Genomic DNA, 19,303 nt, shown 5'->3' on the forward strand with positions numbered 1-19,303 from the left:
ATGAGTCCACTCTCCAAAATTTATACAGGAAATCTACATAAACCATGGGTTCAACTGATGGTTTTCAAAACCACCTCTTTTTAATTCGGCCAATACATTTGCAGAAGGTGTTCTAATTAGGAGCTCAAGTATATTAGAATGTAGATTGTTTGACATATGAGCAGTATGATTATTTAAAAATAACCCCAGAATATTGGAGAATTTATGTCATCAAGGATCTTAAATACATGTATATTAGAATGTAGATTACTTTTTTATAATTTGACTCATAATTGAAGAGTTTTATTTTAAAGACAGGAAATTCTATTCATAGAATTCTTAACAGTATATTTTTTTTTCTTTTTTTTTCATTTCTTCAGGAGGAAGTCCTCACACAAGACTTGATGAGAAATGGAATGTACTTCTAATATATCCTACATATCTGCTACAGGAACAAATTGCCATATGAAGAGTGAATGCATGTATGACAGTGTGAACCAATGTTACAGTGACCAGTCATTCATGCTATATTTTAGATGACTGACATGGAGGGATAGCAAATGTCAAATTGACAGAGCTAGACAGTTCAATAGGGACATAGCGATCATGGCGTCTTGACTTATCTGACAAGTAACAGTGGCTGACGAATGCTGTACACGGCTAGCATGTTAGCATCTGTGCATTTTGACGGAATTACATTTCGGGGATAACTGGGGAGTGATCGTGAGAGGAGTTGTCTGATGTTCCATCGGCTGAGTCTGCTTGATAAGACAGTTACCATAGTAACAGTCAGTCAGACGCCTATGCTGCACAGCCTTTCAAAATTAAGGAAATTTATTACATTTGGCAACTTGTCAGATGATAATTGATGAATTACACTCTGATTTCAGCCATCTGCGTTAATGGTGATTTAGGCTTTTTCTTTGTGTGGAATAATTCCCCTTGGATGAGCTTTTGCCATGTTGATAGAATATTAGTGGGAGACAAAATTAAGTAATGTATCTTTGATGTAACAAATGCCTGTGCGTGTGATCTTACATAATTTGTTGTCACCACTTCAGCAAATCATCATGTTGGAAAGAGGAAAAAGTGGTAGCTCTGATCCAAGGAGATTTTTTTTTCATTCAGTTCTCCAGGTCAGATTGGGGAAAAATCTCACCATTTTATTAAAAGAAAAAAAATGCAGCTTTATTATTCAAATGGCATAAGCATGAAATGTTATGAATGTGCTACAAGTCGCATTAAATCAGTTAATGCCAGATCGTTATTTTGCACATTTTTTTTCATTATGTTGAGAATGATTTGAAGTGGATGAAAAATATATTCCCCATATTTTTTGTGACAATTGGCAAATTTCGTAAAATAGTTTTCTGCACATTGCAGAAGTGAGATAATATAAATTATTCAATAATGTTTTCACCACACTCCATTTTGAAATAGGTTTTTTTCAATTCCAATACATGTACCATGATTCATCTGAATAATAACAGCTGTATTTACCTTTTCAGGCACAGTTTGGTTCAGTCTTTGAAAGAATAATTTTTTTACTGAAATGATATTAGAAATCAAAGCAAGGATGAATGAATTGCTCCAGTGATACGAGACAGGAATTTCTGGCTTATATGTTGTGAGCATTGATCATCACAGGAAAGTTTAAATCGACATATTTATTTATTAATTTTTGCTGTGTGTTCTCTGTAATGTTTGAACCGCGGCTGAAAAAAGCCTTCACTAATCCATTAGTTAAAATGCTTATCATCACCCTGTAAAATTCATTCAATGTTACTTTGTATTTGTAATATTGTGAAGGAAGAGAGGGGAAAAAGAAAAGCTCTCTGATAATTTATAGTAGTTGGCTCGTAGTGTTGATCTTATAGGCTGCCATTCAAGTTGTGTGTGTGTATGGGTGGGTGGGTGTCTGTCTGTGTGTGTGGCTTTCAAAATTTTCTTTCAATTCTTGCCATGTAAAGAATATGTTGGTTTTTGCCAATTTGAACAGAAATGATCAGAAATCTGATGCATTGGGCCCGTGTTCTGAAGTCGGGTTTAACTTAAATTCAGGTGTAAAGTTGTGGTTTAAGTATACCGGTAGATAGCCAATTGTTACATAAATCACTAACGGTAGAGATATCATATTCCAGCTCATTTGGCTCTCAAATAATTCATAATTGTCTAGGAAGTATAAAAAGATGATTGTCTTCACCATCGATGAATCAGGAAAGAGCACAGTAAACAAAGGAAACATACAGCTTAATTAAAATGTTGACACTTTTGGCTTCCCATAATTTTAGCACAGAGTTAGACCATGGTCTAAATTAAACCTGACTTCAGAATATGGGCCATTGGGTCCAATTTTGTGCATTGGATGGATAAATAGGCCTGTATTTTGAAGTCGGGGGTTTAAAGGGGAAGTTCACCCTGAAGAAAACTTTGTTGTGAAAATAGCAGATAAAATAGTAAAAAATATTGGTGAAGGTTTGAGGAAAATCTGTTAAAGAGTAAGAAAGTTATTAGAGTTCAAAATTTTGGATTTGTGACGTCATAAACGAGCAGCTGCCCCATGTGTTATGTAATATAAAATGTATGAATTTCAAATTTTGTATGGTTCCTGATTAAATTTTTTTTTTCATGATCGGGTATGAAATGATTTGTCTATTGATATACAAAAGTTACAGTGAAAACCATTTTCAATTTTCTGAGAAAATGATATTTCATTGATATTTTACCATTCGCTATGTAGGAATGCTGCTCGCATATGACGTCACAAATCAAATAATTGAAATTCTAATAACTTTTTAATTATTTGATGAATTTTTCTCAAACCTTCGGCAATATTTTTTATTGTTTTTTCTGCTATTTTTACAATAAACTTTTTGTCAGGGTGAACTTCCCCTTTAAAAGTAGAGGTTCAATGTATCACCCCATTTGACTTGCAAGTCATTCTTGAAGGGGAATGAAACTCTTAAAACAAGTTAGGTTGTGTGGAAACAGAATAATCAAAGAATAAGACCAAAGAAAGTTTGAGAAAAATTTGACAAATAATGAGAAAGTTATGAGCATTTGAATATAACGATTTCTAATACTCTGTAGATCCTCCCGTTGGCAATGCGACAAATATGTGTGATGTCACATGTGAGCAACTTTCCCTTTGATGGACTATAAAATACCCTCAAAATGTCTCTCTTTACTCTTATGGTGATACAAACTCTTTATCCATAATATATTTTTTTGAAAATCTGCATTATATGCCCTCCTATAGAAAGAATACATGATCTACTGATCAATGTGATAAAAGAGGCAGTCACTTTCGAACTCTGTTTATGTATGAGTGGGATGAAAGTGAATTCAAGGTGTATTGTGTTTTTTGTCTTTCCTGTCAAATAAACATGTATTGAAATTGTGCCTTGTCAACGTCAAAATGTGTGAACTTAAAATCCAATAATTGAAGAAAAAAAACATTCAAAATGGTTTGTGCCTTATATAAACCTTGTCTTTATAACTCGGTAGAAACTATGTGCCTAATGTATTCAATATTGAGAATGCTAATCTTTTTTTTATACATATCAGGAAACGTGAATGAATATATTGAATCTCACAAAAATAGCCAGTATGCTACTCACCATTATGAACTGACATTCAGTAACGGTAGTCTAGTTAGAAACATCTATGATTAAAGAGTGTTTGGTTTCTTTTTTCTCTCTAATTTTAGTCAGAAGAAGCAATAGTTCATCTCAAAATCTTGACGTGAAAGCCTTTGTAATTGTGTTTGAAAATTGTGTTCTTTATATTTCATGGTCTTGATATTTCACCACTAGTAATAAGGAATCTAATTGTGATTTAAATACCCAGACCAGACCCAAAAGTGAAATGGACAGATCATGTACAAATCAAAAGCTTATAAAAACTGCAAAGCACAGCAATGCAAGCTTTATTCTTTTTCACGACTTACCAGCTGAGTATTTTGCTAAATAGCTCAAATTATCAGGCTTCGAAAATAGGATTTCTCATGGCTTTTCCCAACCTCAAAACCATGACGTCATGTTGTGTTAGAAGCGATGTGATTACGTAGGTTTGTACGGAGTAAAAATGGGTAATTTTTCTGCTTTTCAGATTACGCATTTTATTTTCTTTACTTCTATCACATAGAGGTATCATAAAAATCTTTTCCTTCAAGCTTTAATTGATGAAATCTACAACTTTGCAGTTTTTGCCAACATTTCAGTTTTCACTTATTTGGCGCAGCTATCCAAGTCTATCTGCATTCAGATTATGTGTAGCAATTTTCCTGACATAGCAGTTTAGGCCCAATTAGAGCCAAACAAAGAAATTACAAAAAAAACCTAGTGAGGGTTTTAGCACTGAATAATTGTCAGTGCCATTTTACTTTGCAAGTTAAAAAATGAAACATGATCTGGAAAAAAAAAATCCATCTTTTCTATGTATGAACCCTCCTAGATCAATTATGAAGTCACGTAATTCAGGCCGTTGAGAAGCTCGATAAAGCCTATTATTAGTATAGAATAATTTGAGTTTTTTTCTTGGGCTGTCAAGCAATGCATTTGCATAAAGCTGTCTTTGTTGTGCAATGTAGCTTATATTAATGTATTTCCCTTTCGTTAATTTCACTTCAAGCTCTCGGCGTTCTGGGTCTTCAAGTCACTTCTCAGTTTAATTGTACTTAACTTTTTCAGTCAAATCAAAAAAATGTTGCCATGCCATAGAAATACTATGAAGAGAGGTCATCTGAAATGAATAATGCTTACATCAAAGAAACATTGCCATTAAAAATATTGACTACAGCAGGGTTAATTTAAAAGGTTAAGACTTTATTCATTGTAATTTTATTTGTTAGAAGTTATTGTACAATTATTTGCTTATTGCTGAGAATATAAGTTCTTTTAGACACATGAAATAAGTAAGGATTTTTGGTAAATCTCCGAAATTGTGCCTTTTCTTCCATTATACAATCCAGAATTTTCTCTTACTGGCAGAAAAACAAAGCGAGGAGGAGGGGGGGGGGGGGGGGGGGTGAAAGAGAGAGAGGAAGAGATAAAGGATTGGAAATTCTTTCAAGACATATTAAGTGAATCGTGGAATAAACTGACATATGGAAAACAACAAGTGTGCTTAAAACAAGTTGTTGGGCTTTCATACCAAGCTTTATATTCTCTGATAAAGTGAAATGTGTTCCCATTTTTTTTTTATTGCTTTACATTATTTTTTTGTTTTTTTTGTTTTGCAGTATCATGTAGGTGATGAGGTGTATCAGTTTGTGCTATTTCTGTTTTCTGCAAGGTTTACAAATGCTTTGAAAATACCAGTTTACTCATGTTTATGCTGTGCCTGCCACGACTTTGTCAAAAAAAAAAAGTAACACGATGCATGTACAAATTAACTGATACTGTGATTGGCATGCTTCTATAACGCTACATCATTAGAAATGCATGGTTCGATATTACTGTACTTATTATTATGTACTTATTAAACCAAGTGCAATATACCTTGTGAAATAGAAATGCAAGTATGAAGGATATTAAGATGTGTAGAATAATATTTGTTCCTTTTGCTCATGTGTTTGTATTAATTTGTGGTAGATTTAATTCAAATTTGAATGATTTACCACAGGAATTCTATGAATATTATTATATAATTCAACAGTATACGATTGCATTAGTAATGTCATATAAACTATGATTGGTATTGAGATATATTGACCTTCCTTTGTATTCATATCAATAATGATTCATTCATACTTTTACCTTGGCCATATCACATAGGTTTCATAGTATTTCTGTAAATATTGTTTTCCAGTGAATGCAACTCCTTTTGCACATTTTTCTATACATTTATACCGATTTCACCAGTATGCTCACTTCAGTGCTGGAAGAATGTAAATATAGTTATGGAAAAGACAATTCAAATTTTGTTTTCAGATCAATTTTGTTCCATTGTGTCTTGTCTTTCAATTGATATTTTGTGTGTTTCATTTTAATGTTTCAGATCTCATGAATTGATCCGTCGTATTTCTATGGAAATCTGTCAGTGTCATGATTTTTTCTACAAAAAATTTGCACAATGTCCTTCATTCACAGAAAGAGAAGCACAGTGAATTTTCAAGGAAACAAAGAATGCTTGAATATCCATCATACTATGTAGTTAGCAAATACGTTTTAACAAGCATGCATAATAGATGTTGACGTTGCTTTGTCGTCCATAGTTGTGATTGATCGGATCAATGACAATTCTTTGTAAGACAGGGCCCATTATCATTCCAAGGAGATATACCTGTCCAGAATATGGTTACGTAGAAGAATAGGAAAATCAAATTCAGAATTTGACTGTATTGAGTAGTGAAACAATAGTATGAAATGGTGTGTAGTCTGCCAAGTGACATTGCCACATCTTCCCTTTGAATACACAAAATAGTACATGCAAGACATTAGTCTTCTGTGTAGTTATTAGCTAGATAAAGTAAACATTGTTCCGGGCATGGACTACTCACGCTGTTATAATATATATATATATAATTTTTTTGGGGGGTGGGGGGTTGACAAGGGAAAAATGCTTTATATACAGGGCGTTTTTAAAAAAAGGTAACCAAAGTTAAAAAGTCAGCTATATAAAAATACATAATTCATTATTGTGATTTTTATTCTGCATAATTGAGTAACTCATTGACGTTAATTTGACACCATTGTTGCATCAGAATTGTCATGGGTCAAAGAGTTATGGTCAATCGAAGGGTTTCAAAATCCACTTTTTCCAAGTTTGGAATTATTTGTTTCATCATATTTGTTTTTGTAACATAATATCTGGCAAGGGTGCATTATTCACTCTTGCCTTCTAAAAAAGAAAAAGAACTAAATGCAACATATGCTCAAGATAAAACATAAAAAGGGCATCTTAATTTTGCGCATAAAAGAAAAAGAGGAAAAAAGGTTGGATTAAGCACAAGGAGCAATAATCACCGAGCAAATCTAGACAAACCAATTAGTAGTGTATGTATATTTATTTGCAGTCCATGAAGTGATACTGTACACATATTTACAATGAGAAATTGAATATAATTCAATTTACTTGGTCCTTCATCATACATCATACACTAAACTGAAATTATATAGAGAAAAATCAAATATAGATGAACTTCATATACAATATCCATTTCATTACAAGATTCTTCAGAAAATATTTGATTATTTTTTTTGCCCCTCGTAATTCCCTTCCTCGTTTTTATGCAAAATCTGAGATAATTAATGAAGGCCGAGGTCCTTGAAATTAAACTTGAATATGTTTACCCACAGTAATGGACTTGTATGATAAAATATCTGTATAAAACGCAGGTCCTTAAAGGACGAGTCCGCCCCAACAACAAGTTGGTTTGAATAAAAAGGATGTAAAATAAGAAAGTTATGACATTTTAAATTTTCGCCTAATTTCACAAAACAGTCAATACATGTACCACCAGGTGGGTGTTTCATTAAGCTGTTCGTAAGATACGAATGACTTTACGCACGACTGGTGACCCTTTCCTGTGCTATCTAATATCCCTATGTAATTGAGTTATGGCCCAAGAACAGGTATCAGTCATGTGTGAAGTCGTAACTTTACGAACAGCTTTATGAAACACCTACCTGGTCTGTATGCAAATGAGGGGACTGATGACATCATCCACTCACTAATCCTTTTGTTATTTCATTACACGAAATAGTCTAATTTTCTCATAATAGTCATGTGAAACAAAGTTTGGTTCCTTCCTGAACATGTCAACATTTTGTGGTTCAAGCAAGGGGTCCTTATGTCAAATCTGTAAAAATTGAAATATAGTTTAATTAAAAAAATTAAACACGAAAGAAATAGTGAGGGACATCATCAATTCTCTCATTTGCATATCCCGAGTTGTGTACATAACTGTTTTGTGAAAAATAAGCAAAACTTTGAAATGTCATAACTTTATTTTACATCCAATTTTTATGAAATTTCCAGTGTTATGCTTCATTTATATCAACTTTTTTTTCTTGGGTGGACTTGACCTGTAAGTTAAAACTTTTAACATAACAGTTCAAGGTATTTAGATGATAGCCAATGACAAATATCAAGTGTTATTAACAAAATATGACATGTACATGAAAAGAAGTGTACAAATGATAGTGTACTTTTGAGATTTCAGCTGGGGCAAAGAGTACAACTCTACTGCTAATGAGAGTGAGAGGAGACCATCAATAATATATTCAATGCTTTAAAATCTATTCATACAGTATAGTGCAATACATTATGAATATCAATTATTTACACAAAATCATGGAAATAACCAGCATTAATAACACAAAAAGACAAATGATAAAACTCTAAATACCGTAGTAAAGATAAATACAAATGAAAAATGAAAGAACAGAAAGTTAGACAGGAAAATGTTTAAGTTAAGATGGAAGACATTGAACATCATTACAATGTGCAATTTGTAAGCTGTCATTACATAAGAGAGAGAAAACGGCAATTTCCAAAATAATAAAAAATATGATTCACAGATGAATATGATTTGCTCGCCTGGTACTAAGCAGTACTGCTTATTGTTTTAATAATGATCAAATACGCCCAAAAGATTGTTGTTACTAACTACAAACTGAGATTTTAGGCCCCGATTCCACTGTTTGAAGAGTAGACACATGAATTAAATAGCATGGATAACCACGGCAACAGGCGTTGGACATTTTTTATACACGTGCCCGATGCACGCTAAATTAAGCGTAAATCATACAGGAAATCTGCATATACCATGGACTCAACCATGGGTTTTCAGAACCACCTTTGTGAATTCGGACCATAATGTTTGTACACAATATGAAAAATGTTGTTGAGCTTCGTCTTACCATAACTGAAAAAGGATCACAGTTTGTTTGAACGATACCCTTTTAATAGATTGTGATATTGTCAGTTTCTATTGGTTAATAATCTGACAATCCAAAAATCACTTGACATTTTGGTGCATCTTTTTTATCTAACATATCCTTACTTTAAATTTTCTGTCCTCTCACTCCAGTTATTGAAAACCCGGGTATTCACATCCTTGGACCCTTTGGAAGTGCATAGACATATTAGATAAATTGACTTGATGTGAACTATAAAAGATCTGAATATTTTTATTATTGTTATTATCAAAAATGTGTGTTACTACCATTTACCTTTTTTTTCCTAGTAAGCCACGTTTGAATGTTTTTTTCTTTAATATCTTCTTTATATCTTTATATTACAGATTGCAATGTAAATTAATTTGCAATAATCATAAAATCCATTCACCTCAAAAATCCATAAAGGCTTCTTGAAATAATTTCTAATTTTGAAGTGATTAAATGATAAAGAAATCAGAAGGAAGATGACGAAATAAATCATCCATGTTGTGTATATTCTGTTAAAATACAATATTGTAATGATATCAAAGAACATGAAATTTGGCGTAATCAGCGATTATAATGTATGCTAAATTTAATTCAGCTAACAGTGAAGAAAGACATTAAAAAGAAAGTGATTGAGAAAGAAATGACAGAGAGGGGAATGGGCTGGTACTCAGTATGAATGTATCTATTCAGACCTCCTTTTTCAGCCTAAATTTCTGTTCCAGAGCATCACCAATCCAGGTAGCCACAGAGATTCCCATTCTTTCCTGTTCCGGAGACCCTCAACTTTGCGATTTCTCGCTCCAGAGAGTGCCCATCACGATCTACCCAGCTGGTCAGAGCGGTGAGCTCAATCAGCGCGGAGCCATTATCTAACGAGAATCTAGCAAGACACATGCACGTTTTCTACATAGCCCCTACAGATTGCACCTATGATGTAATGAGTTCAGGAGACCCCCGTATTTTAATGTGGTAGCAATCGTTGATCCAAGAGCTGCTCCGGAGACCCTCATTTTAAGACCAAGATTTAGTTCATGTGAACTTATACTTAGAGTGTGTCATGCTAACCTATGAAGGCATCATTATTGCTTCTAAAGACACATCATATCATGATAAAATATGAATTCACACTTCGGAAATTTGAGAAACTGAATCTTCTGTGCCACTACTTATTCATTTTTCTTTATCAATACCACTGAAACTAAATTTTATAAGAATAAGTTACTTCAACAACTTGTGAAAATTGTAATTTTCAAAATCAATATATATATTAATACAATCGACCTTGAATTACATAAGAACACTTTAATAATAACTTCGAATTAATTCTGATTTACATCGAAACCATACACTTGATAATTGAATTTAGCAAACTAACACAGGTTCTAAGAATAAAAAGATAAGTGACATTTTGTTTGGATTTTCGAGGTTGACCATTTCTGATAATGTATGACAGAGAGAGAGAGTTAAATGGGGGGGGGAGAGAAACAAAAACGAAACACTGATATTGACATGTTAAAAAAAAAACTCACACACTTGGTGTTACTTTTGTTGATAGTGTTATTTCTTTGGCTGGTATTGGTTTTGTCGATACTTTAGTTCCATTTGTGGTGATTGTCCGCTGGACAGTACTAGTTCTAGGGCTGGTGACACGTCCGTTGATGGCGTTTCTTCTTTAGATGGGCTTCCTTCTGTGCTTCGTGATCGCGCAAAGAATTTGATTTGAACTTGACCTGAATTTGACTTGATATCGGGAGGAGCAGATTTTGACTTGATATCGGGAGGAGCAAGGTTGATCTTTCCATCCTCGGACACTACTTTACCGTGTTTGCTCCTCAGATGTCGCTTGTAGGTGTTCCTGGTCTTGAAGCGTGCGGAACAGTCGCTGCAACCGAAGGGTTCCTCGCCGGTGTGACGGCGTAGATGCTCGCGGTAGTGGCTGCTGTGGCGGAACTGTCTCTGACAGTAGCTGCAGAGGAAGCGTGCTTCCTTGTTGTGGATCATGGTGTGGTACTTGAGGCTATGAAGACGGGTAAATGTTGCTTGACAGATGTCACATTGGTAAGGCTTGATACCTGATGAAGGGGATACAAATCAAGATGGATGGTACAAACTCCATGTGAGTATTTCAGCAAATAGATTTTCACTGACTATTTTTTTTTAAAGCTACTGTAATCTTGCATCTGACTGGATGAGAGCAAAGTAGTTGGTAAATTTCACTGGCTGTTTGAGAAGAACTGATAAAAATGACTCACAAGATAGTCATGAAAATGCTTTCCAGTTTCTCTAATTGAACCATAATGATAGCAACGACAGATTTCTCTCTGAGCTATACAATGATAAGCAAAGCATTTACCGAAAACATAATGAATGGGGAAAGTAGACATATTCATCAAAAATTGCACTTAAACGTAACATACTGCAACAAACACATACATTTGTGTAGAATGGACCTCAGCAAAACAAAGAAATCAGTTTTAGGGAAGCCTTGACAAAAATTTAATTTAGGAAAGTAAATTTCAGCGATCCTCATCAATATCTAAAAGATGGTCATAATTTTGATTCTAAAAGAAGTGGGCTAACATTTAAAAAGCATGGGACAAATCTGTGGTACATCTTTAAGGGATAATGATTCCTAATGGGTAATGAAAGAAAACATGAAAATGAATTTTGGATTTCTAATTGTGAAACATAACTAAATGAAAGCAACATTCTGTGGTGAACAGAGGCATAAAAAAAAACAATTTCTTTTACAGATCTAATAAAGATGAGTAAATATATCTGTTTAGAATTAGCAAGTATCACTCAACAGTATAATACTATATAACTCAGAGATTTGACACAAACAAATAAAAATCCATATTACATTATTCAATAGAGAATCTGAAATAGAAAAGCTATAAAATTTAATTTTGCCCAACTGGTCATGGACCCGGCACCCATTGTGCAGCGCCAGATCAACGTTGCTCCATGCCTTAAATCGTTGAACGCCAAACAGGGTAGCAGCAACTCCCCATCTTTTTGGTCTAACATGGTCAAGGTTTGAACTCAAGACCTCTTGGTTGGGAGACGGACAATCTACCAGCTGAGCCAACACACCAGAAACAAAGAGTATCAAGATTGATCCTTGGTTGAATTGGAATCACAACCTATGCCTGTACTGGTTTGCCTGGCATATTACTGAATACTGCGGTGATACTACCTACCTGCATGACTCCTGTAGTGGGCTCTGAGTGTGCTTGCCGCAGTGAGTACCTTGTTACATATCTCGCATGTGAATGGTCCTTTACGCTTCCGAATCTTGGAAAAGGACTGCAGATGATTAAGGGCAGATTGCTGCAATGAGAGAGAGAAAAAAAATGGAGCATATAGTGCTGAGGGGATATAAACCAAGGTGTTTCATCAGCTTTTATACTTGACAATAACAGAAAAATCATCAGACTTTGACGATCCTAAAGGAAATATAATTCTTCTCTATTGTGGACTGCATGAAAATCCAACCTGGGAACATTTTTACTGAAAACAAACATGACAATAAATTTCTGAAAACTGACTTATCATAATGAGATTCACAATTTGAGGATTATTGCACTCCATAGACTCAAGCATTGCCATTTATAAGTAGAAAAAAGTATTTTTAACCCTATCTAGGCTGGGGTATTTTGGGACTTCATATGGCGGGGGGGGGGGGCTCCCAGGCCCCCCTAATATCTCGGCTGTCGACCGCGCGATCGCACCGAAAATTGGCACAGGGGTTGCCTGGGACAAATCTGCAAGATTGTATAGTAATTTATTTCATGTGAATCGCTATTACGTAATTATGCTAATTTATGCCTAGTCAGTACCAGTATGCGAAATCATACTTTTTCCTCTAACTCCCTAAAGAAAGCTCCAAATGTACTTATTTTTGGTATAGAAACTCTTTGTGGTATTCTTAGCAAGTGTACATAAAAAAATTGAAATAACAAATAATTTTCTTATGTATTTTATTGTTTTTTGCGATTTCTTATGTATTTCTTTGTTGGGGACTCTTCTGTGATCATAAAAAGCATAAAATAAATACATGCAGACTAGCAAAACTAAAAATAATCATACATTTATGAATTTGGTTGAAAACACAATTTGCATTGACTTTGTACACGAAATCACGTTTTTGAGCAATTTTCGGTCTGACATGCACTTACATAATGTTGCGTAATTTCGGAACCATTTACCCGGGTGACGCAAAGTTGGTCTCAAAAGTTGTGCAAGATTTGAAAGTAAAAAGTCAGTGAGCGGCGCGGTCAAAAAATTTCGCGCAGCGAAAATATTGCGGGATTCGTTGAGGGGGGGGCCTCCGAGGCCCCCCCCGCCAAGATAGGGTTAAAATTCAATTGATAAAGCTAGATAGAATGCCTGAATTTAAAAGGATCTTAATTAAATTTGACATCAAGGATGTTAAACAAGTGTCAATCCATTATCCAGAGTGTAATGAAGTAAATAGAAATGATGTAATCTCACTTCTCAAACCAGGCAATTCCTGAAGCAGAATCCAAAATAATTTCTGTGGTGGGATAACTTGAATTTATTGAGACTCACACATACAACATCAGGGATTTATTTACCAGAGCTTTTCACATAGCCTGGTGCCCACAATTATCACCCACTCCCCATGAAAACCCAAGACAGAGTGTCTTTGATTGCAATGACAGCTACAAGTTTTTTTGACACTATAATACTTCATTCATACCTTGACTTCTTCACTTTGAATGTTGACTTTAATCTTTGATTTGATTTTTGATTTCTTGGGTTTGTCGGCCATCACTTCCTCGTTAGCCACAGTGACATTAGCTCCTTCCACAATGACAGGCTCTTCGTTCTCATCAGAAACCTTAGGGTCAGGAGACGGTGGGTCAATGTCTGTGATTAGTTTGTACAGCTGGTCATTCATAGTGGTCACTAGGGGATCTATATCCATTGCATCATTCTCCCACTCATCTACCAAACCCGGAGGCGAGTCGATGGGCCGCCCCTCCGAATCCAAATGCACAGGGGCTCCGTGATTGAGGTTATTTGTGAATGCATAGTTGTGGTCGGCGCTGGGCGCGTTGACCGCAGTCGGGATTAAATCAGGCATGGTGATTGCTTTTGGATTTGGTTTCTTCTTTGTCTTTTTGGAGACCTTACAGAGCTTGAGCTTGGGAATTTCCTTGACTCTGACCATGTCCTTTGTGATTCTTATTGGTGATGGGGATGCTGAGGTGGAAGATGAGGAGAATCCAGAAGATGATGAGGAAGAGGAAGAGGATGACGGTGTTGGTGATGTAGGCTCTTTCTTAACGACTCGAACCGGATCTGGTTCTGCATTAACATTGTCTTTTCCATCACCACTCGCTGCTTTCACCAAGGCTTCTGCGGCCTCGATGTTCAATCCTTGACTCTCTTTATCCACCATGGCTTCCACTGCCTTGGCTAGTGATTCTATACTTAGCCCTTTTATTTTGGAGTCAAGAGGGGATGAAAGATCCACTTTGGAGGCTGTTCCTTCTAACACACCACGCCCTTTCTTCACTACGACCCTCTCCTTGGGATCCCCACCGTATGAACTGTCGTCAACGTCTATTAAATCACTGTTGTTTTCCTGCTTGGTGGGAGCATTCATGATCCCTAGGAGCCGTCCTTTGGGTAAGAGGACCACCTCACTGATGCCTTTTTCAGAACCATCAGCAGACCGGATGACAGTGTAGCTGGAGCGTTTCATGCGGGAGCTTACATTCTTCGGCAGCGTGACTCTCATGGGGCGAGGAGCACTTGGTAGGATGTACATTGTAGAGTTAGCAGGATTCTCAGCTCCTTTCTTAGCTGTGATGTAAAAACAATCAGGAAGAATATATAAGTGTCTAAGACACACATTCAGTTATCATCATTGGGAGAACAGTTTTTGAACTGAAGTCACTACCCTGGGGAAATGTGACATTCTTCTTATTATCAATTACTATCATCATCATCATCACTACCACCACCACCACCACCACCATCATCATCAACATCATCACCATCATCACCAACATGATCATGATCATCATTATCACTATTACATCATTTCGACATTGAAAATATGTTACATGAACATCTGAGATGCAACATGAATGATGGAAGAATGGATTTAGATTTTCCACAATGAATAGTCAAAAGCTAAAGTAATCTTTGTAGGTCAATTACATGTGAAACAGAAAAGTACTGTTCATGTAAAGTCAAAATAAGATGATCATTACTTGGTGCATTCTCTGAACAGATAATGCATGTCACACTCAAAGTACTTACATTCTTTCTTTTTGTGTTTCTTTGCTGAGGGTGCCATCATATTTATTCCTAGGGATAAAACAAAGATACTGTGAAAATAAGGGTGGTTCATCTATAGTGTACTTGGAATGCAAAGATGAGTCTTTTTTTAGAGGCCAAATGTACCACATTCTGCAAAATATAGGTAAAATATTACTGAAACTGATAAATAAAGGTCAAATTCTGCCATTATGCTACACTATACATAATTCTTACAATCAAGACCAAAATTTCTAGCAAATTCTCAAAATAGTCTTACAAGGTCAATGCCACATTGTACAACATTGGGCCTAGAGGGGCTATCCCAATTTAAAAGTTGTGATCTTTCTCCTTTAGAACAAATACTGAAATCTCCCAAATTTACTTTCATTAATTTTGCTCCTTTATACCTCTGTTAGTGACAGTAAGTAGCTCTCCCACATGTCTGAGAAGGTGTTTGGTGATCTGTCTCTTTGTGTCTTCATCATTCCCATAAAATTTTTCAGTGCAGTAGTGTGGTAGCATCTTACAGCTATATACATGCTGCTTCACTTGAGTTTTGCTTTCTTCTGTTGGAACCTGCAATACAAGCGAAAAAGGATCATGAGATATTTGAATAGACGTAAGACATTACATATTTTTAAAATTACATTCATTAATAGTAGTATTACTGATGTCCTTGCTGATACTGTTGTTACTATTATCTTTATCATTATAACCACCATCATCATCATCATTAACACCATTGCTGCTGCTACTACTACTACTACTACTACTACTACTATTTCTACTACAGTAGTAGTAGTAATACTACTACTTCTACTACTACTACTACTACTTCTTTACTACTACTACTACTTCTTCTTTACTACCACTACTACTACTACTACTACTACTACTACTACTACTACTACTACTACTACTACACTACTACTGATACTTCTACTACTATTACCACTACTTCTACTACTGCTATTTTTACTACTACTCCAACCACCATCACCTATTATACTACTACCACTATCGCTATCAATATCATTATTCACAATCATAGTAACTGTTAACATGTAGTAACTTACTCTACAACATTCTACTCATCATACCTTGAAACTTGTATGTTTGGAGAATTTCTTGACCAGCTCAGCAGCAGGTAGCATCCTCAGAAGGTCCACATCCAGGACATTTCTTGCAATATGCTTGGACCTCTTCTTTGTAGGAGCTGGTCTAGGACTACTTATTGATAGTCCTGCTTCTCCATCCTTTGACTTACTAGGTTTGGTTTCTTGATCCCTGGGCACACGGTCACTAGCAAGAATAGGAAACACAAAGGTCTTCTTCTTCCGCTTTTTCTTTTTAGGTTTGAGCGAAGCTTTGTGCGCTTTGCTCAATTTAGGTTGTTTTATCTCATCTGGTTGGATGTGGACAGCATGAGTAGACATCACATTTACAGGCTGAAAAAATAAAATCACAGAAAAATAATAAATGAAAAAAATTACAGAGGATCCCATGCTTCATTTGATTGATTTAATAAATGATCTCATTAATCATCAGGTAACCATCCCATAAAATCAAATGAGAATCCCTTAATCAGAAAAATTACCTAAATGAAAATGAATATTACATTCAAATAGCAATTTATATAAACAAGATACAGCAAATAGAAGGAATACATTATATTCACAGAGCAGTCAGCTACTTCTACATTCTTTAAAAATCAATAGAAATGAAAACACACTGCTAATATATTAAAGCATAATTAAGAATAAAATCTCTAAGCACTGACATAGAAAAGATTCAATATCAAAAGAATTTTAAAAAAGATTCGGTACTGAGAAAAAATACAAATTTTCTACATTGTTTGTGGCTAAGGATTATGATTTGAGTGGCTATGGTATCATTAAAAAATGATACCATCTTTTTTTGGTACTTTTTTATAGGAAAATGCAGAAATTTACCTTAGCTGGAGGGGCTTTTTTCTTTTTGCGCTTCTTCCTTCTACTTGATAGCTCCACATCTGGAGACAAAGGCCTTTTTGGAATGATCTTTCTTTGAGGTCTAGTCCTAGCAAGAGAAGCTTCATCTGGCTCAGATTTGACTGTAATCCTTGATGGCCTTGAAACCCGCTCTAAAATCAATAACAAAAGCATTTCAATTTCATTTAAAATTACAGACCTGTACAATATTTTTTGCAAAAGATGCAGTTAACACATTTCTGTTGGCATTTTAATGAAGCAATTTATGTATTCCAGGTTGTGAAGATTTGTAATATTATTTTAGATTCCTTTCAAACAATTTATGAAATTTTGCTTTTAAATTTACCATGAGTAGGCCCATTGCCATTAATGGTCAACAGCACATCGATAGAACTTGATGAGCATCACAATACAAACAAGCATAATATTGTAAAGACTCATGGAATATGCAGCTAACAAGATATCAGAAAACACAAATTTATTACCAACATCTGCACAGATTTGATATGAAAAAAGCAAACAAAAACTTAGAATTTGCACATAAGATATCTGAAGAAACAAAATCATGCAAATTCTTTCTTACATCATTATTAATCAAGAAATCTTCACCCGTCCTGCGCGCATCCGGAATCATGATGTTATTTGTCACACACAAAAATTATTGTTTTTCGTTGAGGGGTATGTGGCAAGTGCAATGCAAAGCCAAAGAAAACTGTTGGTAAATATCATATAATTTTACCCTATTCATAATTTTCATGATATAGCAAGTGCAAATTTGTCTTGTTTTTCTCATTGTCAAGTTAAAGAACAAAAATGGTGTTCGTCTCTAACTTTATTAAAGGTTAAACGGCCAGTGTCAAATTCAAAATTTCCACTGTCTCCAGATGAATGCAAAAAAGTCATGACTAAGGATGATGATCGATTGATAAACGTAAATAGGCCTAGAAATAGAATGCCAAATGAATTGTTGCAGCATGTATTTTGCAGCAGACTGGCTTCCGCAACGTCAAATGCCTCGCGATCCTCCTTGTCTCGTCGTTGTCTTGGTTGATTGCTAGCTTGGCTTGGCCCCACTCAGCACACTTAAACGGCGTACGGTATAGCGGTAAGGTACGTTGTAACTTGTATGTTGTGCACACGCACAGCGAGTTGCGTTTCACGAAATTGGAATGTAAATGAGTTACATTAACTAAAATAATACCTTTAAATAACGTTTAATTTTAACAGAAAATACGTAAAAATAGTAAATACACAACTTACCCTTCTTTTTATGGTCTGATGCTGACTTGGTTGGGTTATTTTGCTTTCTTTTCATCGAAGACATTTTTAGGATTGAGTTGATGGTCGTCTGCTGTGCATTGATAGCAGAAGCATCATGGCTGTATACCGTTTTACAGCAAAGTTATACCTTTTAGAAATTACCCAGGGTACAGTGCGTTCTCAAATAAAATTTTAGTTTTCATGCTAAATATGAATTTTATCAGAGATTTCTTAGCCTAAAAAGCAATATTATTAAATTCATTTTGTTTTTACAATTAAATATATTGGAAAAAATACATTTTAATCTACTTTTTAAAGTACCCCGAAAAGAAATGCTTTGTGGGTATAAAGAATTAATGAAGAAGGTAAAAGGTGCACACGAGATTCACGAACGTGATATTTAGATGGATCTCGTGAAGGACGAGAAAGTATCCCTGTTCAGATTTTGCTGGTAAATTGTTCAAGCACAGAGCCGTCAGTGTAGGTAAGTGAGATAAATCGACCAAAATATCATAAATTTCATCACAAATGCGTTATGAATTATTGAAGACATATTGTATATGATATGAGAGTTGACCCTAAATCAAATTATTATAAATTCTATGTATTTAACCTACATGTACCTGTTCAATAGGCAATAGAAATTGTCTTGTGTTGTGAGAATCAATGAACATGATGAATGTGACCTGTGAGACTGACATTGTCATTGACAAAGTTGGTGAGTGAGAGCAGACCGACTAAGGCCACTGCACACCTTACGACCCGACTGGCTTGCGACTGAGTGAGGGGAGATGTGACGTCACAGCTCTTGTCAGTTTGAGCGTCGCAGACTGGTCAGACTCAGAGACAAGTCGCAAGGAAAAATCGGAAGGATTTGACATGTCGAATCCTTTGGCTTTG

At 35.2% G+C, this 19,303-nt stretch overlaps 2 protein-coding genes across 8 annotated transcripts in view; one reads left to right on the forward strand and one right to left on the reverse strand.

The window, feature by feature from the left end:
• LOC121418257 (serine/threonine-protein phosphatase 4 regulatory subunit 4-like) overlaps nt 1-1,689 on the forward strand; it is a 67,128-nt gene extending 65,439 nt beyond the window's left edge. For all 7 annotated transcript variants that reach the window (XM_041612015.1, XM_041612012.1, XM_041612017.1 and 4 more), the window contains one exon: nt 360-1,689. In XM_041612015.1, coding sequence (XP_041467949.1) covers nt 360-384 — 25 coding nt within the window. In that variant the 3' untranslated portion in view covers nt 385-1,689. The remainder of the gene's footprint in view (nt 1-359) is intronic.
• A 6,803-nt stretch (nt 1,690-8,492) lies between these two features.
• LOC121418258 lies at nt 8,493-18,542 on the reverse strand. Its single transcript, XM_041612019.1, has 8 exons — nt 18,404-18,542; nt 17,126-17,295; nt 16,274-16,621; nt 15,581-15,749; nt 15,174-15,221; nt 13,600-14,711; nt 12,077-12,206; nt 8,493-10,945 (listed from the first exon to the last, which is right to left on the reverse strand). The coding sequence occupies exons 1-8, from the start codon at nt 18,465-18,467 to the stop codon at nt 10,431-10,433; spliced, it is 2,556 nt and encodes an 851-aa protein (XP_041467953.1). The 5' UTR covers nt 18,468-18,542; the 3' UTR covers nt 8,493-10,430.
• Between the last annotated feature and the right edge of the window lie 761 nt (nt 18,543-19,303).

The sequence above is a fragment of the Lytechinus variegatus genome, chromosome 7, assembly GCF_018143015.1.
Source record: "Lytechinus variegatus isolate NC3 chromosome 7, Lvar_3.0, whole genome shotgun sequence".
NCBI lineage: Eukaryota > Metazoa > Echinodermata > Echinoidea > Temnopleuroida > Toxopneustidae > Lytechinus > Lytechinus variegatus.